This window comes from Sesamum indicum, linkage group LG1 (assembly GCF_000512975.1).
Source record: "Sesamum indicum cultivar Zhongzhi No. 13 linkage group LG1, S_indicum_v1.0, whole genome shotgun sequence".
Classification (NCBI taxonomy): domain Eukaryota; kingdom Viridiplantae; phylum Streptophyta; class Magnoliopsida; order Lamiales; family Pedaliaceae; genus Sesamum; species Sesamum indicum.
Genome location: NC_026145.1, coordinates 15,123,027 through 15,150,822, shown reverse-complemented (window position 1 = coordinate 15,150,822; position 27,796 = coordinate 15,123,027). Strand labels below are relative to the sequence as shown.

Here is a 27,796-nt window from a genome sequence, read left to right as displayed (position 1 = left end):
GCAATCCTGAACCAGAACCACCTTCTATAATAAAGCATTTCAACGATAAAATTATGAAAAATCTCTTCCAGGTTGACGACCTGCTGAGCGATTGCAATAGAAGTTAACAAATTGAAAGGTCATACTTTTTCATGACTCCAGAAATATCTGCCACTGCTTGACATTGTGATAGTAATGAAGCTTCATTTTCACAGAAACAATCAGGAGATCTAATAAAGGTGATAAACAACAAAAGAAAGTCTTGATCTTTTTTGGGAGGTAAACTTGCAGCCTCTCACCTTCTTCCACAGCCAAAAAGTTGATAATGTTTTACAAGAAGCATAGCACTCATGAACAGCGAAAGAAACTACCGAGAAGAATTACACTCTAAGCATGAAAGAAACACAACCACCCGAACTTCCTTCCACTATTCATTCCGCTCAACTGTACATAAAACACCAGCATAAAAATGACTAATAATTACAAATATAACAGCAAAATCCACACTATTTATATACAGACTGCAACGGTCTAATATTTCCCACACGACTCCAGAAAAATAAAATCAGTATAAGCCAGTCCTATCTATACACACAGTATGTGGCATACAAGTCACTCCTCTCGATTTGACAAGCCAAGTGAAACCAATGCATACAAGGATATATTCCTTCTGCAACCACCTGGTTACTCCTTGTTGCTGGACGAGCGATCCTTCTTTGGTCCACCAAGAATACGAGATATCTGGAGACCTCTGCTAAAAGCTTGGTTAAACAACATTCGAGTTTGGAATTCAGAAACAAACGGGAACCATGCCAAGAACGCCACTGGAGTGAATAATAGCAATCCGATTATATACTCATAACCTCGTGCAAGTGTTCGTACTGATCCCCAGAATCCACCCCGATCAACTACAGGTTTCAAAGCTTGTGCAATCTGTTTTTTTTTTTTTTTTCAAAACAAAAGTAATAATGATAAATAAATAAATAAAAAAACAATGCTCATAATTTGACATTCAAGAAAGAGAATAAAGATCAAAAGATAGAAGAACAAGCGACAGAATTAGTTTTACCAACAGTAATCCCCATCCGGTTGGCATGAAAGCCAGAAGGCAAACTATAACATCCCGGAATGTCATGTGAGGAAGAGCGATCAAGGTAATCAAGATAGAAACAAATGAAAGAAAAATAAGGCCCTTTATCAATCGAAACACGAGCTGAAAATCAGCACTGAATCGCCTCCTACCAAGTGAAACAACCTGCAAAGTGCAGCATGATTAGTGCACATGGAAAAAATAGCAAACGACTTAGTAGCAACCTCAACCGAAATCTATTCTCAGCCCCGAAGTCCCCCAGCTTTTAATCATCATAAGTACTTATATAAAGGAAAATTAGTCGTGTTTGTAAAGAACTGCAGTCATTTTACTTAAACCTAAAAGCTATTACGAGAGAAAATCAACAGGTGTAATAGTGAAAATTAGAATGAGTGCGAAGTCAGTCAAATATAGATGAACATAGCACAGGCTATCCAATTACAAAATTAAGTAGGACCCAAAATTACAATGATATTTTTGTAATTTAATGAAATTGAAATACTTTGTTTGATTAAGTGCTCTAATTCTTCTCTCTCCAAAAACAGCAATTTGAAACTTGAAAGTAAACAGGATGCTTCAACTCCTTCAAGCTTGTTGGGCCCTCATAACATTAATTCAAGTGCTTAGCACACCTCAAAGCAAACAATAATTTGACTTGTCCTTTACTCCCCATTTTGACTGATTTCACTTCTAAGCTTGATAATGTTACAGAAATTTTGATATCCAGCATGTGTTTTGTCTCTGATAGTGTAGGACTCAAAAACTGCATAATAGATGGCTAAAAGGCGCACACTCATCATTCCATTCTTCCACGGTTTCATTTTATTTTATTAACATCCCTCTATTTATACCAAGTCTCAGCAGCCAACTCTTTACTCTAGCAGAGGAACTCTTTTGCCTGCAAAGCACTTAGGTTCCTCCAAAATCTTCAACCTTTCTCTATTTTGAGTCGTTCTGCAGCCATGCCCATAAAACTCACCAAACACTTCCTAGAAACCAATTAATTCTTTTATTTGAATTCAAAATTTATTTATGAATATAAAATATCAGTAAAAAAAAATTACTTCTAACATATTAAATAAGACTAATCAATAGAAGTATTTATATAATTTTAAATTAAACTTGAATCAAATGAATGATATGATTGACTTTGCAAAATTTATCTTTTCAATTTTTTCATATGGATAACAATAGGATCTATAATTAATTTTTTTCATAGTATTTAACTTAATTTTTCACATCTAGTTATTCAAATACATTATTATGATATTTTAGTATTTTATACTCTTTTTATTTCTTAATACTTATTACAAACTTATAACACTTAAAGTAACAGTCAAATGTGTTCAAGAAACACACTTTATTTTAGTAAAGATGTAGTGAGTATAAACATATACTAATCATCCGAGGCAGTTGTTGCATTTTATTGAGATATTAAAACTTTTATACGACAAATTTAAATTCAAATTCAAGATTTCAAATCTAAATTATATTATTTTGAGTTAATGAATAGTGAGTTTCTCATAATTGTTGAAATATAGATAGAAGATGTAATCAATTTTGATGATTAAATGTGAAAAACAAAAATTAAATAACACTTAATATTATGAACAGATAAAATATAATAATTCAGGATTTCAGATTAATCATAAGAATGACAAAATTGAACTAGGTAAATGATTTTAAAGCTAAGTATTATCTTCAAAAGAATTTAGATGCATGCAAATAAAATACACACTAAATTCTCTTCATTTGTTATGCAATCACAAAAAATATAATGCAAATATCTAAAAAGTGTAAAAATTATTAATTCAAAACTAAACACTAAAAGAAATTAATGAGCAAAATCAAGAAAAAAGTATTCTAAAGTAAATACAAAAAAGAACCTTAAAATATGCATAACCTGCATCAAATTTTACTAGTTCGTTTAAAATGTCTATGAATATGCGAAATTTTTATTTTTAGAATTTCTGATTGATATTGATTTATATCAAATTCATTTGGAGGTTCACCAACCAAATATTTTAGGAGCTCAATTTAGTTGTTTGCTATTTCTTTTAATTGCTTCTCAGGACAAGTTTATATTTAATACTTATTTGATTTTAATTATCATATAGTTGCTTGGTTTTTGTTGCTTGTATGAGTGATTTTTTCATGCCAACAGAAATTTTAAGTTATCTATGATGCCATTATCTTTATGATGTTAGGGTAGTATTTAATTGATGATCCATTATGTTTGCTCTTCGTCTTTTATGATGATATACCAAGACCTATGTGAAATTTATTCATGGTGTTACTGTTCAATTCACAAATCAGCCTTCAAGACTTTCTAATGTTCCTCACAGATTACTGCTACTGTCATGCTCAGGAAAAGGCACGCAAACCAATACAAAGAGTAGTTGAATAGTAGTTCTTACCTTCATAATTAGCAGGACCGCCACGATCACTAGCCACGACAGACCATATACCTGGCAAGAAGCAACAAGTAGTAATTGCCATAGCTGATAAAAAGTGAAAGCTACACTTAAAGGGAAAATAGAACACATGAAGTTCATATGATGAATCGAAATCTTACCAGAAAGTTCTTGGTATTGGTGAAGCTCAGGTGATAAATTAGTCCATACTGATATATGAAAAAACGTAATGACAGCAATATCTCAAAAATAATACCACGTATCCCAGAATGAGAGAGATGCTCTTGTTCTTTCTCCCACCAAGATTCCCAACTCTTTTCTGGAGGAACACCAATGCCTCCACGATTATTCATCCATTTGTTCCAATCAGTCCAGTCATCCACAATTTTTTGCCATTCGAACCCCGAAGGGTTGAAGAGAAAAGGGGCAAAAAGCCATGTGCCAACCAGGAACCATATAGACACAATGATCAATACATATGCAACAGCCCCTTTGTATGCTCGTCCAAATATATGGTACACAAGAAGCAATATCATCAGTTCAATTCCCTTGACGAAATGGCTCCGGGAATACAATCTGTAGTTATCAGCAAACTTCGCGTGAAATACGACAAATCCTCGGCCTGTGCCTCTATATCGCGCACCCCCATGCAGCAAGGTTCGGCCAAAATAATGGGTCCTAGTCCCAAGAGAAAATGTGAAAAATACAGGAGCAAGTTGTAGTTGCATTAGAACAAAATCAGTTAATGCATTACGGAAACCCCTTTCAAGACCTATCTCCATCATCATAGGCAAAGCCATTAGGAGCCCAATTTGCACAAACGACTGAGAAGCAAGAGCAACTTGAAGAGGTTTGTTGTCTCGTATTGCTGGATGGTTACTCAATCCCTCTTCAAGCCCACTTAAAACAAGGTAAAGACGACCATAGAGAAATACATATACTATTAGCACAGTAAGCTGTCAAAACAAAACACAAATTCAGATACGAACTTAAGATCATCAACATTGTGAAATAAATCAGGAATGGTGTGAATGATACCATAGTACAAAAATAAAAGCCCACTGTAGTGAAATAGCATGATAACATCCGGAAAAAGTCAAACCGGTGCCCAAGCCTATAAATATCACGACTCATAGCCTGCTCCCCGTTACCACAGGCTATCTTTGCTTCAAAGAGTGAGATTTGGTTGAGACCCACGTCTCTTCCCTTACCCACTTGTATGTATTCATGATGAGTGACATTGCCTCCACGAAGTGTGGAATTGAAACCTTCACAGACATTAATTGATACATGAGACAGCTTAAACACAAAATTCTTTAGGATGAAGAAAAGGGTTGTTTTAAGAATATATGATGCCTGCAAATATGTCCTCGCTTAAGTTGATGATTTTAGAAGCTTTGCTGACACCACCTCTTGTCAGGTGAAACAATCTGTCAAATACATCTGGATGGCCATAATGGAAGCGAACCCTGAAGTACCAGAGAACAATACAAAATGAATACAATGGATAAATAGTAGCCAGAGAATTGAAAAGGTGATGAGACTTGTAAATGGCTTAGCCAATTAAAAAATCTAAATATTTCTTAAATTACATTTACTTAGTTATATTTACATCCAAAACATAGGGAGCAGAACCGTAAACAGAAAGCGGCAACACAAAGGTAGTCTTCAAGATCACTGACAAAAAGGAAAAGAAAACCATCTTGGAAAATGGAATTCCAAATCTCAACTATTCTGTGGCTTCTTTGTGAAGAATTTTAGCAAGCAAGGTTTCCTTCACTTGGTCTGCCAAATTACCAGCTTCTCTTTCAAACTTCCAAAATTACAACCAGACCATTTTTTAAAATGCAATATTTTCAACACCCCTTGCTTTTATGGATTTAGATTAAAATTAACCAAACCAAAAAGAAATTTTAAAGAATTTCTAGTTTTATTCCTTATCCGGTAAAGTTTTGAAAATTGTAGAAGTATAATTATAATGTCTTTATTCTATTGTAAGATACTTGTACCGTTACTTAATTCCTCTTTCTAAATAATAAAATAAGATTTAATTATAAAAGACAATTTTATCAGAGACTATTTAATAGTCCTAATCCTAAATTATTTAGACATAATGTTAGAAGAACCATTTCCAACTAAAACAAAACATTTCAGTTTTAACAGTTTGCTGGAAGAAATTTTGCATATTTTAAGAAAATTTTGATTTACCAAAACATATATGATAACATAGTAAATAAACTGCATTGAATATGTACACTATTAAGCTAGAACTTCAAAAAGTATTAGAACAGTTTAAAGAATTAACATCATAAAAGTGCAAATAAAAAATCATCAATCTCATCAAATAGTGATCTTGAAAGTTGAGGGTATTATGCTATGGCTTTATTTTATTAGACGATTCTTTATATATTGCATTTTTACTTTGTGCCAATACTTTTTTCACAATATCAAGCAATCAAATGGTTGAAAGTAGTTAGGTGGGAGTAGGCTCTTTCACTAGAATCAATCCTCTAATAAGAAGAATGATAAGAAGAAGGAAAGGGGAAGGAGCTAATGATAGCTTCTCACAAAGGTAAAAGGAAATGGTTCATCTTGGATCATCTTTTGGTACATCTAAAAAATATTCATCATGCAATCGAAGAGAAATGCTTAGCTTAAAATAAATTCCTTAGTTGTAGGAGATCCATAAAATAAAGACTTTGAAAGTCGTAAGGACAAAATATACTAGGTAATCGAAAATATAGTATAGACACCACATTAGTCTACGTCCCACAAAAGAAGAACATTTGTATATAAAACCGGTTAACACGATAGGCAAGAAAGGTATGCACAATATTCAACAAAAATCAAACTCAAAACCTATATAGAGTAGTCAGTCGAAATATAATTAACATAATGACATGACCTCATGATACAAAATAGATTTATTTTGATACTAAAAGTTATTCTATTTATATTAATTTCTCCTTAAAGTAACTAATAATTAGTATAAAATCAATCAATTTTAAAAACTTAGAAATGAAAAATTGATAAAGAATTAGCAAAAGAAAAAATATAATGCCATAGAGTTAATGTTACAAAAAGAAGCAAAAACTTCGAAATATTGTGAATAAATAATATGCAACAACATTTTAAAGTAAGATTTTAAACAACCACATAAAGTATGTAATTATAGAGTAACTTCACCATATAATTATACTTACATATTACGTAAGTCGAACACACCGGCTATCAACTTAGTAACCATGAAGTAATAAATAGAAAAAAGTGCTGGATAGTTAAGCAAAAAAGAGATATAGTCTAGAAAATAACGAATAAAAATAGATATTTGCAAATAATAGCACGGATTTTATGCAACTGTAGCTTATGAAAAATTTAAAAACACCCAAATATCTTACTTATTGATTTTTAATATTTGAAATATCCGTTATATAAGCTGTTAAATTTACGTCTATGCCAATTGTTCTTTAAAATAATGATAACAAATACGACACGGAAAATATTGAAAAAATAAGATAATAACTATTGAATAAAAAAACGGATAATACTAATTAGATCATATGAATAAAACTAGAAAGAAAAAGATGAAATCTAAAGTTGCAATAGAAAGTTGAGAGTTAATATTTCTATACAATAATGTTTCAAAGTGAAAAATTAAAGAACAATGTAACCATAATTATGATAAATAACAAGCTTAAAATATATTTCAACTAATGTTGAAACATAATTAATAAAATTATATACAAAAGCTTTATTTGGAAATCCAATAAGGCATGACAAAGGAAGATGCAGAAGTTGCAATCCAGATTTGGAATAAATCTTGTCTGTTTATGTTTTCATTTTCAGTTTTTGTTTACTCGTATTGCCATTGGAAATATGCTGATTTGACACCAATGTAGAACACAATCTCATTAACTAATCCAAACATATCCTCGTTTTCACACGAAATGTATACAAAATTGAAAACACATATTTTCCACTTAAAACTGAAAACTGAAAATGAAAACATAAACAAATATGGGTAACCAGGAACTTACTTCAATGGATTGGCCAGCAACCTTTGGCCGATGGTCACAAAACTATTCTCTTGATTTGACATAAACCAGGCAAGTGAAGAGACACTGCACAAATAGACAACGAAAGGTTAACAAACTACCGAATTTCGATTGGGAATAGAAATCTACTTCTTCCTGTCCTTGAGTGGCCATACCTTCCAGTAAAAATGTGTTCCCTAAGTCCAAGAATCGTTGGTTTCCTTACACCATGCTTTTTAAGGAATTCTTGCAATAGGTTTCTCATTTTGAGGGCTTCTTCCATATAGTTGTCCTGGAAATGAAACATTCATGATTACATAAGGTTAAGAGTGTGGTTAATCCATTTTCTCAACATATCACGAATAAGTTACCTGGTTCATGTCAATTGTTTGCAAGCCTTCACCGCGGGTAAAGATTATGGCATGGTTTTGATTCTCTGGTTTGCCTTCACCCAATATGGCAGGCCCCGGAAGTTTTATTCGATAAATAACCTGGGAAGGACATTTGGATGGTGGTTATTATTATGATATAGCATTAAAATAACAGTTATATGCTAGATATTGCAGGGCCAGGAAAACAATTTGAAAGCGCAACAAAAGATCAACATGCAAAAGCTTAGTTTACTAAATTTAACTAAGCATCCCTGCCATATATGTAGCACAAGACTAAAAACTTAAGTAAATTAAAACTTGTACCTGGTCTAACTTCTCTGGCTCAGATGAGTCAACAGATTTTGGCATAGCTTTGACCAGTGCGGAATAGTACACTTTCTCAACTGTTTTACCAGCTTTATCTCCACCCGTATCTTCAATCTCATCAACATAAGCTACCCGAAGAGATGGGTACCTGCTCACAAAATTATGAAAGATCTCTTCCAGTTTGAAAACCTAACCACTTGCAACAGAAGTTAAACAAATTAAAGGATCAATACTTTGTCATGAGCCTCAAAATATCTGTGGCACGGCGATCACCAGATCTTTTCTGAATTCCATACTGTTGGCATGAGACGACATATGTGAATTTCATGTCTGCCACTGCTTGACATTGTGAAAGTAATGAACCTTCATCTTTTACTTGGTCCTCAGTATTTAGTTCAGCAGCCTTGTAGCCTTTCATCAAATCTGTTCCAAGCATTACCCAATACACATTACAACTATCACTGGTTCTGTTGACAGTAAAGGAACTATGAAAAATAAATTCCTTGAGCACCTTCCTCCTTCGCCATATCAAGAAAAGCCTGAAGTTCCAAAGCTTGCCGATAGTACATCATTCCTCGTACTGTACCAGAGCACAAATGGGATGAGCATATAATAATTCAATGGACGAAAGATCTGACCTGAAGAAAGCATAAAAAAATGACTACCAGTTTTGGTCAATGTTTGTCCTCTATATGATGCCCATAACCTTAGCTCTTCTTCCAGTTTCACATTTCCCTTGAGATCCTCCTCGCTGCTGCAACTAACCCGTTCCAGAAAATTCTCCCATTCATCTGAGCAATTTGGAAGATTTGTTCATATCAGTAAGTTACCAAGTCATGCTAGTATCTGCACAAGGCACCATCAAGTATCAAGAATCATGAAACATACCTGGGAATATCTTTTGTAAATAAAATAATATCGAAACACCATCTTCATTTGGCTTTTCCAGCAAATCCATCGAGAAAAGAACCTCTTCATCATAGTAAGGAGTTAAGATGCTACAGAGAATGAAAAGGTAAAGTTAATTCGAAGCATGAAAATGAGTCAACAGTGTCATTCTCATCAAGTTGCTTATTAATAATTCATCTGGTCAACATCCACCATAAAGCCCCAAGAACTCTTCGTTTCCACAATAACTGCACTTTTACAAATGGAAATTTACTAAGATCTCTATCCTGAAAGGCACATCCAGGAATCATATCTACAGCGGCTGAAGTTGTTACATTCAAAATGTCATGTCATCCATGTTTTCAAGTTGAAAAAGCGCCGAGAAAGGAAGCATGAACGATTTCCATTTATCATCACCATAGAGACCAGAAAATTGACCAGCAGATATATTTTGCAACTACTAGTTGAATGAACTGCTTGCATTCAAATATGGAACAGTAAAAATTGATTCTCAGAGAAAAAGTCACCCTCATTTTTCATATCATACTATCTTTTCATATAGAGGTTCTCCCTGTCAAGCAGTACATGAGAAAGCATGTATCAGCCATGATGTAATGATGTTAAATTGTGAACAGAAAAGTAGGGAAACAAATGCATAATGGAAACCTAAATCAGCATATGTTAACACTGACTAAAGTAAAACATATAATTCCAGAATAAGGTTTTGATCTGAAAAAGCCTTACGAAAAGGAGAGCATATTGCGAACTTTGGGAGCGGCAGGCATGTCCATAAACAATGAATTTGAGAAGAATGAAATGCGCCTCCTGGCTTCTATATTGGATGGAACATCCATAGCCGATTCCTTCACAGTGAGTAAGAGATGAAGTCGTCTAATCTGATACATAAAACCACCAGTTTTCAGGACAGATAAATGAAAATCATCCATAGACCATAAATTGGATGGAGCATCCATAGCTAATTCCTTCAGAGTGAGTAGCAGATGAAGTCATCTAATCCGATACATAAAACAACCTTTTCTAGGATACATAAATGGAAACCATCCACCCGTACTCCCTGTATTTGAATCCTTAGAGAAATTCATTTTTTATGGTTACAGCTTCACCTTGCTGTTCTGATCTGAGTTCATGATCATAAAATAGAATTGCTAGCATCCTGAATAAATAAACACGGATTTCCCAGGTTTTGTCAAATGAGGAACTCCCATGTTACTTACCTTCTCTTTCCATGCCTCCGTTTCTTCTGTTACAGGAAAATGAAGCATCCCAAAGTAAGAATATTGTTGATCAAGAGGGGTCATCCCCTGATGCATTCCATAGGACCCACCATGGCTGGAATCAAGTAAGCTACAAGAGAAAAACAATGAGCAAAGTGCCTCCACATTAGCATGCTAGTATCTGCGCATAAGTAGCTTTTTCATATCATTACCTAGGAACAGTGTCTTCCATTATGTCTCTAGTCACAACCTCGAGCATGTTTAGCAAGACAATTACCACTTGATCCTTGTCCTCTTTTTTATTTTCTCTCTGCAGGGTGTAAATAGAATTAATTACTCTGAGACTCTTGAACAATGTCATCTGGTGTAATCACATTCTCAATAATTTTACCAGGTATTCTATCAGCTGAACAAAATTATCGTAGAGGCTAGGGAGAGCACTCATATTAAGTTCCCGTAACAGATCACCCTCCTCTATGTGGTGATCAACTTTGGAGAAGATCTCCTTTATGACGCTGAAGTCATCAAATGAAAAGCAACATAAGGTGATTTAAGAACGTGATAATCAACATAGGAAAGTTTTGATTTTTTTCCAGAGGTAAACTTACAGCTTCTCACGTTCTCCCAGAACCAAAAAGTTGATAATGTTTTTACAAGAGGCATAGCACTCACGAATGGCGCAGCGCATATATATGTCGGTGTTCAATCTCTTATTCAGCTCCCTATCTCTCCCATTGCTATCTTTTGCCATATCAAGGGCTATAGGAAGCTACAGAAGAAAACAATGGTAAATGAAATTGTTTGCTTAAAGATTAAGAAAGAAAGCAGTTTGGGGGGCCCACCTTGCTAGCTAGTAAAAATGGAGGCCACTGGATAAGGTCCAATTCACGGTCAGCACGATATGGCACAAGTAATAGGTTCATTTCCCTGTTTGATCCAGTGACACCCAATCACACCAAGATAAATAGAAGAAAAATGCTTCTATAGAAAGAAGAATTCTCTAAGATGAAAATAGTACTTCCGTTTCTGGGAGAACAATCAGTTACCTGTTATTTATTAGATCCTCCTCTCTAAAACTTTCAATTATTTTATTCCACATCTGTGAAAACCTTGCTGCTTCCTTCTCTTTATTAGACCGAATCTGCAGAGGATAGTGAACTTCAATTCAAGCTATGGATCTTCCAGTACGGAAAACAGGAAAGAAGTATATTCTGGAGTTAATTGTGAAAAGTATCATAACTAAACCTCAGGAAATTTGCGGGAGAATGTGGCTTTCAGTCCCTTAGGCTTTTCATCTTTTTCTGCTGGAATCAAGCAGGCATTGAAAGCACCAGGCAATGATAGAAAGCGAGACCTAAGCATCCCCAATGTTCGAATCTGAGGGCAGTGCATGGACTTAATCAGCTCAAACATAAATAAAAAATGCAGAATAAATTTTCAGGAAAGATTAGAGGCAACTTTTCCATATGAGGGTGATAAACAAATGGCATCAGATATAATCAACAGAATCCAGAAATTGTAATATTGACTACTGAAGTTGATAAACAAAAATGCCATCCAATGAACATCATGTTTCATCAGTAACTAACACATCAAGAGGTTAGTGCCTCGGAATCCTGCATGAGGCTCATTATCTCAAAGTAAATATATACATATACATAACATAAATATATATGCGTGTGTGTGTGTGAAACAGATTTTGACTTGTTGGAAAGAAAGAGAACCACACAATTGATTACTCTTTACCTTGAAATTCTTCAGTCAAAAATCAAATTAAATGGAAAACAAGCAAACATAGTAAAGCCAACTGTAGGAATGGGTAAGAAACACCTTAGGGTGGGAGATCTCTGTTGGAAGTTATGCCAATGGATAAGATGCTGTTATTGAATCACAGAATGTGTTAAGACTTGCTATTGTGTAAGAGAAAACATCCAGAAAATAATTTTTTTGCATTCTGGCTAGTTGAAGCCAATTATTGAAAGCAACAAAAGAATGACTTCTGGATTGCTTTGAAAATAATAAAGAAGTTGAAGTAGCATAACTTTGTCATGGCAGATAGACTTGTCCAGCCTAGCAGCATATGTGTATTGACGGGCATTGAGAAAACTTATACAAGAAAATGCAGGTCCATGGTGCAAGGTAGAAGCTGGATCTATCAACTGTTTGATATGGGAGACTAGCCGCATGAAGAACTCATAAAGTGAAATGATAAGATAGCCAAAAATGAACAGAAGACCATTATTACATTATACACAAAACATGCTAAACACTATGTAACAACCAAAGAGACTCACTATTTACATCCAAAAGAGACTCGGTACAATACTCAAGCCCAAAAAGGAAGTCACGCATAAAAATCAAAACTTTCACATATGATATGAAAATTTCTACAAATGTCATTTACTCTTGGATGTTACATTCACACATAAGGGTGGGAAAAGTTCTACTTACACAACTTGCAAGCAGAGATAGATAAAATGATAACTGAACAGTTCGCTCCCCACATAAAGAGGGAGCACTCTGAAGAGAGTGATCTTGCTGAAGAACTAAAAACTACTGAACTCGACAGTTATTTGATAGACGGTCATGTTTGTAGGATGATGTTTCCTATAGGAGTTATTGTTATATAGGAGTCTGAAACAGGAATTCATCCTTATAAAACTGATCTCAATGAAATGGAACCTCGACCTACCTCTCCAAGACGGCGAAATGCTCCATATATACCTCCAAATATCGTGGAGAAGATAGCATACCAAATCTGAGTGTCCATGAAATATACCTGGAAGGCATCATGATTAAGCGATTGTGAAGAAAGGTGTACAGAAAACATGTAAAAAGGGACTGCTACAAGGATATACATGAACATACAATAATAATGGGAGCCCAAAGTGCAATAACTACTCCAAGGTTGTTTTTGGCTGAAAAACAAACAAAAGGTTAATCTTTCATTTTGTCTTCATAAGTTTTGTGCATTCACTTACACATTGAACAAACATAACTAACAACCACCTCGAGGAAAGAACTCATGCCACTCATAATGTGATATGCGAACGCGCATGATTTCTTTTGTTGGACCAACAAGAGGCTTTATCTGCAACCAAGAAAATCCCAATTTGTGTCAGCAACCAATTTCATCGTCACAGGGTTTAGAACTCAACCCTACTCAGCTATAGACATCTTTTGACAATGCATATCAAACTTCTAATGTAATTAATTTTCCCTTCTCTACTGCTACCATTTTTACCACAAATAGTGAAGATCAGGGAACAACAACAATAACATAGAGCAGTTAAATTAACTAAACCAGATACGCCATCGTTTCATGCTTGCATAATATTTACAACACTTTAAACACGAACAGACTTGGAAAAGGTACCTCTACATAAAAGCTAAATGCCAACTTTGCTGCCAATAGGAGAACCCAAAACATTGTGTATCTGAAAAGTGAAACCAACAAGATTCAAATAAGGAACCATAAGCGACTATTTTAAATGAATTCTTTCTGACTATCAAAGATTATATACTTAAAAACAGAAAATGTGCTCTCTTGCATCCCCCTTCCAACATAGAGCCGAGGCTGCAGGAAACATCAAATTGCAAGAGTGAGAACATAATATGCACTTGGTCGAAGAATTAACAGATATTCTGGCAGACAGATACATCAAACTAAACAAATTAGGATCAAACGGAGGTCTGTATACCTGTGACCACCACATCATGAGCCTCACAATTTTGTAGTCTGATCTTTCAAGGTACCTCCGGATGAATGGAAACAAAAATAACAAAGCAGAGAGCATATTTGGAGACAAGTAAATCAGAACCGCAATGATGAATAAAGAAGGGGAACCCTGACCATTGCCAAACCAGTTCTTAATGGTCTGCGCAAATCTGGGAGGATTTTTCCACCCATATGCATAAGTCACTGAAAGCACAATCAGCCATGCTGCTGCTGAGACAACCTTTAGTATGTATCTGAGCTTCACATGCAGTGACATACTCATCCTTGCTTTCCAGCTCATAATGATATCAAGAACAGCTGCATAACAACGTTGAAAAATTAAAGTATCTAATATAGATGTAATAGAATTTAACAGAGAACATTCTAATGGTAAAGGAACAATCTTGTCCAAGGGTGCAAAACTCACAAATTATCCTCTTCCAAATTGAGGCAATTTATTATACTGACATTGAATCAACACATATAAAGACCATAAAATAAGTTTAAACTATCTGGGGGGAAAGAAAAGGGGAAATATGTGAAAGAAAATAATGGAGGCAAATGTTGCAGGAGGGAGATCATCATAAATTCCTAACTAAGGTGGGTTGCCATTCTCATGCCTGCTCCTAATCTGATGAGTCCGAAAACTCCATCAACCAGAAAAGTATTCACCAAAAGATGGACGCAAATAACTCTCATAATTTATAACTCGCAGGGAAAGTTTAGAACTACGCAAGTAAACAAAAAAACGAGAGATTAGCATCTTGTCTAATTACCTTGTGCGAGTTTTAGTATCGGTGCTGTAATGAAGATACTCAAAACTTTCTTGAACACATCGTCCTCAAATATAGCACTTATATTACCAGATGCATTCCAAGAGAGGACAATCATTGCCTTCAGTTCAAATTCATTTCAAAAAACGCATGATACATTAGCTAGGTAGCAGGAGACTTAAGATGGTAAGAAGAATAAACATGCCTGAAAGTCAACATTACCTGCAGGCACAAAATGAAAAAGCTCCACATCCTGTCAAAACTCCTAAATATGTGCCAAAATGAGCGTATCTCAACAAAGTTGATTTTTCCGATCCATCGATCTCCTTTAACAGATATATTGTCCTGAGTATCACAGATTATCAGAGGGCAGATGCAACACTGTAAAGTCGTTTAAGTAAGGTAAGGCAAAACTCAGAAGAAAGACAAACAATTAGCAGCATTGAACAATATCGTGATACTCAAGTATAAAACAACCTTAAAAACCTAATATTGTCAACTTAAACTATCGTAGTTGTTAACTAGTACCATCAAAACATTGGCATGCTCAACAAAAATCACAACCACAAAATGGCATATGAAAAGTCTCTTGAACTGTTTGTCCTCTTACTGCGAAAATTCACAAACATGGACTCATGCCCTTATATAAGAAATGTTTGTCCTCTTTACTTATCCAACTATCACCGGCACCATTCCGTGGTTTCTGCTCCCTGTTTTGCTTTCTTTGATATTTCTTTTTTCCTTCCTTTAGTCCTACACAGGAGTCATTACCTGCTGCCACCACCATTTTATCCTTCTCACTCTCTCGATCTCACTCTCCTTACATGAACTCACCACAACAATGGGACTACATAAGTTATTTATTTGTCAAAATTGTAGCTGATGAACAAGTTGTTACCATCATAAGTTGGTGTTCTTATCTTAGTTCTTGTGCGGAATCTATAGCTTGCCAAAGACCACATTAATGGGCGGTTTAGGGACTGATTTTGGTACTTAAACTCTATAATCAGATGATCATCAAACCTGGAAAACCATGTAGCTTAAGTTGGATCTAGATTGAAGAGTGTTACCCACAAATGCTGCCGCATCACGCATTAAGACAAGAAGACGTTGAAACTTGTTAATATGTTGAATAAAAGTACCATAGTGTGGTATCATTTTTAATCAGACACCACCCAGTGGTTTGGTGAATATGAAATTGAAAATTTAGACCACCTTATTCACACTTGCTCGAATCAATTAGTAACAGAATAACTACTTACGAACTACAAAAGTAACGACCATCACAAGCCAAATATTACAACACCATCCAACCGTACGTATAATTCCATCTGAAACACTCCAATTGCCAAATCAGATTTGTTCAGACAGTCTGAATTTTGGTCTAATAGAAAACAGAAACTCAGTAGACTTTTAGCAGTGGATAAAACTTACTAATGCTATCAGTCTAAGTTGGTGCACAAACCATGATACTTAACTGGAAGCTGTGAATAGGATGATTACCACAAAAGAGAATTTCCAGTTCATTGTCACAATCCACTAGTATGAAATTATTTCATCGAAGCCAAAGGCAAATTGAAATTGACATGTTTTTGCACATCAATGAAACATAGTGAAGCTAATATAAAAATAATCATTTTTGGATGAAATCTTTATTGATTTCATGGTCATTGATATTACGACCAAAATCCATTTATGAATGTAATACCAATTTCTGCCCCCATGCTTTATAAGATGGAACTTGGATTTCTTTCCAAGTGAAGAATTGTTAGGGTAAACATATAAAGTAATAATGTTTATTGTAAGAAAAAGTTAGAATTATTGAATGACCACCTCATCACAGGAGAATCATTTAATATTTTAGTATCTTTAACAAGCCTCCTCACACGTAGGTGTAGGCACCTGTGTAGGCAGTATACCTTTCTGAAGCCTAGCATGTGAAACCACTTTTCACAAATGGGAAGTGCTAAGGTTCAAACTCAGGACCTCTTGTTTGGCCTAACTGTCTATAATTTAATAGTTAATGTCTTTAACAAAAACAAAGTTCAAAGTAATAAATTCACTCAAAAGGAAGTAAAGTAAATTGTGACCAATTGTAACAAAATTTTCTACTGAATTAGGGCATGTGTTATCTATCAATATTACTATTAGAGGAAATAAAAGTACAGATGCATGTGGAATTAAATTACATCCCAAAAACTATAATGCTTACCTCACTTCTTTCAGCGAGGATATCTTCTATGGGAAGGCAGAAGAAATCAGCATCAGCACGCATTGGCCAACCTAGTCGAAAACAATTAACTGACCTACAATTTGATCACCAGATAAGTTACATGCTAACACCCCAAAGCTTGTTAAAAGGAAAAATAAAAATTACCAGAAGTATTCATTCAAATCATCATAGTTTCTCCACTGGGGATGTTTGGATCTCCCACCTTTGCTCCGTCTAGCTTCCTAGGAAGCATGAATACATAATCATAGATATCCACCTATAAATCTTGGCCTACAGAATGACCTTAGAAACCCCAAGAACTGAAGCTAGAAGCATCACCTTAGCTATTATGTTGTAAATTGGAGTTACAACTTTCTTCAAGAAAGCCTCTTTGTTACCCCCATAGGCAGGTTTGATATGTTCACCTGTCATGGGACTAACACTTCCAGCGAGCATGCCATACAATTCAAATGCCATCTAAAAGAATTATGAGTTTAAATGAAGTTAACACATATCCAGGAAGTATTAGAAATACAATCACTCGCCGACAGTAAAGTAGAAAAGTTCGATAAACAAATGAATTAGATACTTCACATGTTGCAGATACACTAAACAGAACCGAATGAAGTTAATATACATCCAGGAAGCAAAAGAAATACTTCACTTGTTGCAGATACACTAAACATACAATAAGTTTGACAGGAAAAACGTTCCGCAAGACTGCAGAAGAAAGCAGCAGTATCATCCTCTACTAAATTCTGCATGGCATCAGCATCCTAAAATACAAAGAGCCTCAACTATAAAATCCCAACATTGCTTACTGTGTGTTCTTGGATTTTAGAAGAAAAAGGGAACCATCTACAAGACCTGTAGATATATAATTAGCTCTTTTCTTCCAAGGCCACATTCAGGCACACATTTCCAATTTCAGACATAAATTTTAAATTTGTCAATCACCTAACCATCCTCATATATTCTAGGTGCTCCTGTGCCCACCACCGGAGCACTCTCCATGGACATCTTACTGGAAGGCGCCAAATAAAATACATGCTACCAATTAGAACATTGTAAACATCCACAGTATGTAGCCACCTTTATGTCACAATATGCTTCGCTAGTGGACTTGACACGTGTTTCACCAGTGGTGGGTCAAGTAGTCTGTCAGAAGAAACAGATTACTAGGGTCCATTTGAATTTTATATAGTTTTTATACAATCATTAAACCCAGTATATATACCACCATCAACAGCCATAGCTTGATAATAAATCCATACAATATTCACTAACTACTGACCTTACTCTTGATTGTGTTCAAAACATGCAAGCATTGGTGTAATATGCTAACCAGCTTTCTTGCACCATAGAGATAAATGTACTGATCTAAAAACCCCAAGATAGACTAGAATTTTGAATCTTTGGTACAAATTTAATTATCAGTGAGATAAAATTCTGAATGACTATTCTCAAACATACACTACAAAGATTTTCTCCGTTAACTCTCGTTACTGAGAATTCAGTAATTATCTACATATGTTACTTACCATTCGATATATTGTCTCTTAACAGACATACTGAACTAAAATGAATTTTCTCTAGATGCAATAATACATTGATTCAGTTGCAACAAAAGCATAAACCGTTCAAATCGACCCATTACAGGTGGTAACATTTAGAAGTGGTACCGGGAAACGGGGCCACATCTCAGGCAATAAAAATTAAGTTCTCTCACTCCTTATTTGTGACTGAAAAGTATCTTTAGCTGGAGATAACAAGCATAAAAACAGAACCAATTTACCAATTAACATATGACTAAATGAAATTTGACTAATTTGCTCAATTATGTCGCAAAATTCACACTTAAGACAATTAAAAGCTTCTAAGCTCACTCATTATGCAAATGTACAAAGTACCGGAGACTAAATACTTTAACAGTAATTGTCCCTGGCAAAATAAGATTCATTATTACTCTCTACAAGATATCAAGGCTCTTGCGCATAGCTGGAGAAAATTTCTCCTCACAGATCATTATTTGCAAGGGAAATTCCTTATTCTATATGCCACGGATAGTAAGAAATAGGAACCAAAGAGATTACAAAGTAACAGGACTACCTGTTCCTTATAGGTAGCAGTTCTAAACAAAGAAACTTATAAAACCATCATCCTCTGATAAATACTATTAGAAAATAGAAGACTGGAGCATCTAGCATACTAGCATACTGACAATTTCACAGACAAGTCAAACAAGAGTGTTAAGGTATATAAGAAGAATGTCAACATATATCTAGGAAAAAACAAGACTAAATGAATACCAACATGATGATATATATAGCAGAGGCATTCGGGCATAAATCTCAAGTTTGCAGATTCTCCCCAAATAAGAAGATATAGACCCATGTATAGTAATTTCCGTTGCTGAACTTCCTGTTGGATGGTTGGCAGCCTATCAAAAGAAAATAATAGAAGTTGTGATAACAGTTTGACATAAACTGAAGGGCAAAGAATTAGTTAGAATAGTGTAGGCAGAGATAATAAATTTAAAGATATTAACTCTATTTTAACACCTTTAATCTGAACAACATAGATATAGGTTACGAAAAGAAACATAGAGCAGCTATGGTAAATAGAATACAATCAGAAACCTAGTAACTTTACACAAGCAAACTTGCCCTCACCATAAGCTACTCTTGCGGCCAAGATACTTGCACCACTTCTTGTAGTTCTTAAAAAGTTTCTTCATGACTTCTGTAAGTGCCCGATCATCCAACTAAATCAAAGACAACATCAGACAACTCTCTAAACAATTAGAACATCTTATCATGTCAAAAAGTGAGCTGAATAAGCAAGCAAATACCTTGGGCTGCTGATCAGGCTTTGGTTGCCTAATATGTACGTTGGCTAGTAGTAAAATCAAGTGTTCCCTTTGGTTTGCCACATTATCCTTCTACAGTCAAAAAATGTAGCAACCTCTTTTAGAAAATAGATTTTGGACAAATCTAGAGAGTACCAGTACTCCTGCTTCAAACCATATCTGAAGATAGCAGTTGAATGCTCTCAAGTGGGTACCAAGACTTTAGGATACATATTCTTATATATTCAAATATATCCGACTGTAAGTAATAAGAGTCAGCTAAATCACAGCGCATCAAAAGTAATTGATTAATGATTGGAATTGAAGATGAGAAGCTCCCAACACGACCATTCACAACATATACAAAGCACTGAGTCGCAGCTTTTTCTCTTTTAAGTTCATCTTCACAAAGATTGACTATCTGTATGTACTGAAAATATTTGTCACTCTTTTCTTGCACAGGCATATCTTTTGTTTATATATGAATTTGTTCTTGATTCACTAATTACTAGCAAGAATGTAAGCCTGATGTATCATATTACTTAATTCTTAGAATTGAACCGCTTCCATCGCTGTTCACACCATGTTTGACATTGTTATACTATCAATACCCGGACGGCCTGCTGAAAATGTTAGCATGATGAATATTTGCACCTGAAAACCAAACATAGCCTGAAGCCAGTCTAAAATGTCTTCATCCACTTTCTTCTTGTGCCCCTCTTGCCAGGGAAGACCTCTTGTGTTGCGGAGTGCAGCAACAGAAGCTTGAATCTGCCCAAACGGAAGTTATCAAAAGAATTAGATAAATTTCGCTGTTCTGCAATCCAAGCCTATGCAAAAGGAGCAGCACTTGACCTCCGGATATCTCATGATTGCTTGATGTGAACTTTCGGGGTCAAGTGGAAGTATATTATAAGGCACATATATCTGAGTCTTTTCTGTGACCTTGGTGTGCTTTTCCAGAATCTGCACGTGGATATGAATAGATATTCAGACGTTTAACTATAAACTGCAAGAAGTAATACCATGACCCAATCCCAAGTTACAATCCACAAAATGACACTAGGGGCAACCCATAGCTTAGTAGTTCAGCATGCAAAAAAAATAAAGAAATAAATCAAAAAACTGGAACATTACCTCATCATCCACTTCCACAGCTTCTGTCAAATTGACTGCCTTTAAGACGTCAAACAGCACAGAAGCCGTTTGATATGCTTTTGTAAGTCTAGCACTGTATCAGAGATATAAATAATATAAAATCAAAACAAATAAAATCATAAAAGAGGGAAAATTATACTCAAAAGTTACTAACCGATCTGCCTTATCTGCAGCATTTTGCAAAGCCTCGATGTACTTCCTGTAGTAATGCTGATAAAAACTCTTCATTTCCCTTGCATCACTTCCTTTTCTTGCTGTTAATGTCGTCTCATTTTCCTTCCATGGGATATTTAATATTAGAATTTAGTTTAAGAAAATTATTAGAAGCATTTTTCCTTCCAGATAGAGTTGGAGTATTCCAAGGAAAAATAAAGTACTGCAATAAAGATATTCTGTAGAATTAATTGTGAGTAATACATGTTGCTTCTTACCTCATGATATATGTTAAATAGTTCCATGGCATTAGAGAAAAACCTGATTCAAGAACCTTAACAGAAAGATAACATGGCAAGCAAATGCAGTATATGGTATCATGAGCCACTTCAGACAGATATTTGACATTACGAACGTAATCAATTACAGCCTGTAAGGTCCAAATCTGATTTCTCTCTTACACAATGTAACCTTCAAGAACAATCTAGCATCTTAAAAAACTATATTGTGTAGCTAGTCAACTACGTCAGCCACATAATATGCTGACTGACAATACCGGCAGCTTTGTTTTGTTGTAACCCCTAGTATGTCTTCATTTCCAGCAAGTTAATTACTACTCAAAGTAACCAGTTATATATATATTGAAAACTTGTTCAACTGCTACAAACTGCTATATTTGTGACTCCACAAATGCATGGATTGGGATCAGTGTTTTAAATTCAGCACTAGGAGGACAAGTCCTAATATGATGATACATATGCATACACAGTTTTCCAAGATTTATAAACCTTCACCAAACTTTCTTAGAAAAGTCTAACCAGGTAAAGACCGATGCCAAGCATAAAGCCACTCTTCCCAAGATGATGACTGGAGTACCAAGAAACATGATAACCCTATCTTACAGCATACCATGCCTTCTCTTCAGACAACAAGCCTCCTTGGATGAATAAACATTCTTTAGCCACTTCAACTTAGAATTTCTCCCTGCATGTTACTTCTTCCTTTTTCATAGAACTTACCTACACAGAGCAGTCTCAATCAATGTGCTAGCATCCATTTCTCACATCCGGTTCCATCACATTTCTCAGTGTCTTAATGCATTACCAAACTTCTTACAGTTTCTCACATCAGGTTCCATATTATTCTGACTCTTACAGTTAGTTTAATGTACAAATACCAAAAGGAAAATTGCACTTTTAGTCCCACGCAATAGGATGTATTGCACTTTGGTCTATGATTTACGGGCTTAGCACATTTAGTCCCATAGAATAAATATTGTAACATTTTTGGAATAAAATTGTGACACATTTGGTCCCGTAGGATATAAAGTTATTTATATTCTACGAGACCAAATGTGTTACAAATTTTATCCTATGGGACCAAATGTGCCATAATTTAATTCTATGGGACCAAAAAATGCTACAACATTGATCCTATGGGACTAAATGTGCTGAGCCCCAAAATGTGGGACCAAAAGTGCAACACACCCTATCATGTGGGACTAAAAGTGCAATTTTTCCCAATAACAAACTTCTTGAGCAAACTCTCAGACAGTAGAAACGATCCTAAAAAATCTCGATTCCCATATTTTAACAAAAGAATAAGATGAGATACTCTAAACTGAGTCCAAGCAGGAGCAGCATAGTCCAGAAAGAACTCATCTTCATCTACTTGGCTACACCTGAAGTTCCATGCTGTCTCTTCTTTTATATCAATGTTACCAGCAGCATGTGCAGTCTATTCCAATGTATGGCTTCATTGGAATAGGGGTACATTTCAGCTACCTCCCAAAGGTTTAACATAATTACGAATACCCCTCGTTGTTCGGAAAAATAGAAATACCCCCTCAAGCGAAAAATAATTATGTAGCGACGGAAAATACTACTAAACCCTTGTTGCAATTTCTTCTTCCCGAAAAAGAAAGTGAGAAAATATATTAAAAGAATATATATGAGGCTGGGTAAAATAAATATCGATAAGGCATATTAGTCGAAAAAATACTTTCGAAAATTCCAAAAATTCAGTAAAAAATTATAATTTATAATCCAAAAGGTCATTTTGACTAGTTCATCACAAAAATTTAATGGAAACTTAATTGAGGCTACGGCATAAGCTCGTTGTTAGACGGACGTTAAACTCACGAGTACTAGTAATTTTCCAAACAAATTTGTATTGTGCCAAATCTAGGGGGGTGGTTGTAATATACCCTTGGAATAATTACCATGAAAGTTTTCCAGGTCTAAGAAGGAGATGATTCAAATTTTTATAGTACAATGATGTTATTCTTATCAATTTCAGAAAATGATAACCAGATCCTCATTAATAGAAATTATCCAAGCCAAAAAGATCATCTCAAATAGAATTTTCTTGGTTGAAAATTTTAGCTGTCCTAAATATATCATTTAGAACACAAGATCATTCCACTCTGGCCATCAACTGATTCAAAGATTTCGCATTGATATCTAATCCAAATGCCTTTACACTTGTGTAACCCCAGATTCAAGAAAGAGTTGATCATCCCAAGCAGGTGGCTGGGTTTATAAAATTAAACATAAGGAAAGATTAACTTAATTTTGTTTACTTGTACATAAATGCCTAACATATATATCCATATATACCTGCATAGATATACACATGCTCATATAAGTATAAGTTCATTCATCAACTTGAATAACATCTTGGAGACAACATGTATGGTATATAACAACTTATTAGATCATTCATCATTGTCAAATGTATGTGAAGTTGTCCCATCAATTTGAGTTATAGATTGATCATAACACTAACTAAACAAAAGGGCATCCACAATCATAGAAGAAATATATGAACAATCAAAATTTGATCCACAAAATCAATAACCAAAATGCTACAGGTTCCTGGAACTCCCATGGTAAGAAAGAAGATCCCTCATTGATCAATTACCAACAAGTATCAAAACGTATTCCACAAAGCTGAGTGACTTTAAGAACTTAGCTCCGCATGATATATGGAATCTTTCTTTATGCATAACAGCCATCTTAAGTGAAATCCAAAAATTTAAAATAGCAAATCACATAAACTGCAGCTCTAAAATATGATGTACCCGTTCAAGGCGTTGAAGAAGTGCAGTTTTGAACTGGCGAACTCCACGTCCACTAGATGTTGGATCCAGCCTGTGTGCTTTCTCAAAGGCATAGAACCGACCTGATTCCACCACAGGCATCAATATTCAAATAGCATAGAAGCGCATTTAAGTTCTGAGAGCATCTTGGTTTTCATGTTTTTCTCTATTGGAAGCAGGAAACCAGAACAATGTTCTGAAAGTTGAGCAAATCAATGTCTCACAACATTGCAGTAACAGGAAATAAACAGGCCAAGAATCCATGTACGATGAAACTACAGTCTAAGAAACAAAGAGTCGAACTAAAATAAAATCAACCTAGATGAACCAGTACAAGATAAAAGGAAAAAGAAGTTCCAGCCTTACCTGAACTTAATCATATTAGTAAAACCATAAGTGTTTGATTCACTTTTGAATTATCTTTTAATTTCAGTAACAATAGTAATAACAGAATCACAAAATCTGCTCGGGCTTCAGTGGGAACTTGGGTAAGGAGTGGATCTTTTAGCTTTGAGATTCCCCGAATTCTGTAACATCCTTCAACCGAGAAGGGCTATGCCTTACTAATGTGCCTTGGAAACATGACAATGATGTTGTGGCACTGTAAATTCTGGAAAGACTTTCAACCTTTTTTTAAATACAATACTACCAGAAAGTTGAAAGTATACTGCCACCATCCGTGTTTAAAACTTTATCACTTATTCCGGTACACAAGACGAAATTGGTCCAAAGTACAGGAATGACTCAGAAAACCAGAGTGCAGATTCTCATGAATAAAAGATAAAAGATTATAGCAAACTCAAGTTCTAACTTTATCAAGAAAGGGAAAAATGTTTTAAGACTTACAAAGGTAAGCAACCCGAGGATTGATGGGCTCAACCTCATTGGCAACACGGAGAATCGGTGCAATCTCAACCAAAGATGATGGCACCACCTCACTGTCCATCATTGATTCCCCTAAATTACCAGCCGTCTGAGTCCGCAGAATCCGCCGTTGCGGCTGCATGTCGGACCCCCTTCTCTGATAAGCCATTTTAACCTTAAACCTTTAGAAAAGAACTTGAACTCTCTTTATTTTGCCTGTGAGAGAAAACATTAAGAAGATCTTAAGACACCTGCATTATAGCAAACCACAACTTATATTACACTCAGAGTACCATGTTATGTGGGACATAGAACAGACGACTTAAAGCAAACCTTTTATGGATAAAGGTCCCAACTCATTAAGTACTTAAGAAGTGGATAAAATTGTAAACCACTCTACCCTGACAAGAGTTAATAGTAAAAAACTATATGAAACCTTTGCACAATGTAAAATAACATTATAACAACAGGGATTTGTGGTCAGAACCGTTTCTTCTCTAAGAATCAAAACCAAAGTATTCAGTCTCAGGATTCTAGAAACACCATCAATTTCTTGGTGTCCAAGAAATTGATATCTACTCTCTTCAGGAGGAGATAAAGAGAGCGTGAGAGACTAATAGACACACACAGAGAGCAACATGCAATTCTGGAGACAAAAATCCAAGAAATTACCATTGTCTTCAATCAACAAAAAAAAACAAAACTCAAATTCGAAACTGCTAAACCCTCCATACGTTTCTTGAAGGTAAAGAAAACAAAAGTACAAGAACAAGGAATCGGCACAGCAAAATTTTCCTTTTCCTCTTACCTCAACCAAAAAGAACCAACATATTCACTTCCATCAAGTTGCTCCCATATAAAGAATATCCAATTCTTGATCATGCAATCCCAACAAAACCAAGAAAACCGAACATTCACTCAGAGGACTCCACTTTTCTAATATTTTCTTTACATGAACTCGCACCAGACAATCAAAAGAAAGCACAAAAACATCAAGAAACCAATTTCTACAAGACCCCAAGTTCAAGATTTCTTCCGGGAAAGCAGGCTAAAATTACCATTAAAATGACCCCAAAACCAGTTCTTGACAGCAGAGTGAAGTTTCTTGAAAATAAAACTCAGTTTTCTCTGGCTCTAGAGTGAAAGGAAGAGGTATAGATACAGCAGAAAAACAGAGAAGAGAAACTTGTAGAAGTAGAATAATTGATTAGTGATTATCTGTGTGTGTATGTGGAAAGTAAGCAAAGAAAGTAATATTAGCGGTGGAGTGAGAACAATAATCTAGAGAGAGAAAGAGGCAGCAAAGAGGTGTCGTAAGAAAACACCACCTAACTGACACTCCAAGTCCAGGAAATAAAGCTAAGCTACGCGGGTAACATAACAACAAACATACTCACTCAACACTGGTAACCACTTCAAATTACTAGAAAGGACATGTCCCATACCCCACGGACTCGGCTTTTTTTTTTTTAATATTATATTTAAATTGTTGAATTTAAAATTATTTCATTTTTAAAAAATTTAAAAATATTTGAATTTAATATTAAAATTATTCAAATAATATACGACAATAGTTAAGATGCTTCTATCTTAATATATGTGAGTAACGGGTACTTAATGTTCTTGTCGTTGCGATGCATATAAAATAAATAAATAATCAATTTCAATCTTAATACATATATATCAATAAAAAAGTTATAATTTAAACATACTTTTGTCAAACTTTAATATGCTAACAATTTCGCAACAAAATTCGTCCACGTTAACTTATTTATTTTCTTAATATAATTTAAAAAATGTAATTATTCGTCCTGAAGTTTTATGAATGCTTTATTATAAACTAATAAGATGAGAATTTTAAAAAGTGGAATGGTGTTGACCATGATAGATGCAATAATTGTGAGATTAACTACATTATTAGCACACCTTAATTAGCTCTGCCGGGGTGGGGGGCAAATTAGTCATTTCACATCATAAGTAAATTAGTGTACCAAAATGGCAATATTATCCCTTTATAATGAACATGTCTAAGTCCTTGACAATAGTCAAAAACATCTAAACAATTTAAAAAAATTAATCCCACTCCTACAACTCTTTCAAAATATAATTAAATAACTTTTTAAAAAGGGAACTAAATTATGGTGTATTTTAATATGAAATTTGCATTGACCAATAGAATCTTGATGAATTTCCTTGAGATTTCTCTTCCAATTTCTACAAAAATAATACATACGTACCAACTACCAAGTATGCACTAGATAAATCGATTAGCTTTTTTTATGATAATCTTTTTTACTGACTCGATACTGACATCTCATTAAATTCAAATAAAAAATCAACTTTTTATGTATTGAGTCATAGAAATAATAAGCTTTTGTCGTAGTAAGTACTTGGAACTCAAAATACACTAGTTAATTAATCAAAATAAAAGATGTTCTGATCGAAAATATGAATCTAACGATATCAATTTCCACTTATAGTGTTTGGTTTAATTAATAGTAAGCAAGTTGAATTTTAAAATGAATTGTTGCTGACGAGTAGAGTTCGAAACATTAAATTCATTATTGTTGAGAGAGGTTTAATCTTTTGCTCCAATCCCAAACAATAGTTTCATTTTTTAATATGTGACGAC

At 34.7% G+C, this 27,796-nt stretch overlaps 1 protein-coding gene across 4 annotated transcripts; it reads right to left on the bottom strand.

Moving 5' to 3' along the window:
• LOC105168545 (callose synthase 1) lies at window positions 260-26,477 on the bottom strand. Of its 4 annotated transcripts, XM_011088695.2 has the most exons (44): window positions 26,223-26,477; window positions 25,973-26,037; window positions 25,147-25,380; window positions 24,283-24,383; window positions 21,202-21,323; window positions 21,027-21,120; window positions 20,745-20,855; window positions 20,544-20,660; window positions 19,893-19,982; window positions 19,714-19,805; window positions 19,355-19,481; window positions 17,381-17,518; window positions 17,207-17,283; window positions 17,042-17,135; window positions 15,052-15,174; window positions 14,833-14,950; window positions 14,040-14,374; window positions 13,863-13,915; window positions 13,715-13,775; window positions 13,348-13,429; window positions 13,207-13,256; window positions 13,031-13,117; window positions 11,584-11,715; window positions 11,385-11,479; window positions 11,181-11,265; window positions 10,947-11,107; window positions 10,730-10,853; window positions 10,551-10,648; window positions 10,339-10,468; window positions 9,848-9,999; window positions 9,104-9,213; window positions 8,881-9,006; window positions 8,727-8,795; window positions 8,449-8,638; window positions 8,213-8,363; window positions 7,889-8,008; window positions 7,694-7,809; window positions 7,521-7,604; window positions 4,840-4,952; window positions 4,522-4,751; window positions 3,645-4,439; window positions 3,487-3,537; window positions 1,049-1,234; window positions 664-912 (listed from the first exon to the last, which is right to left on the bottom strand). In XM_011088695.2, exons 3-44 carry the CDS (start codon window positions 25,331-25,333, stop codon window positions 664-666), a joined length of 5,826 nt encoding a protein of 1,941 aa, XP_011086997.1. In that variant the 5' UTR covers window positions 25,334-25,380; window positions 25,973-26,037; window positions 26,223-26,477. The 4 variants fall into 4 exon arrangements, with proteins under 4 accessions (XP_020548943.1, XP_011086997.1, XP_011087003.1 ...); XM_011088701.2 differs by lacking the exon at window positions 25,973-26,037 and having other exon boundaries at window positions 25,147-25,415; XM_011088679.2 differs by lacking the exon at window positions 25,973-26,037 and having other exon boundaries at window positions 26,223-26,476.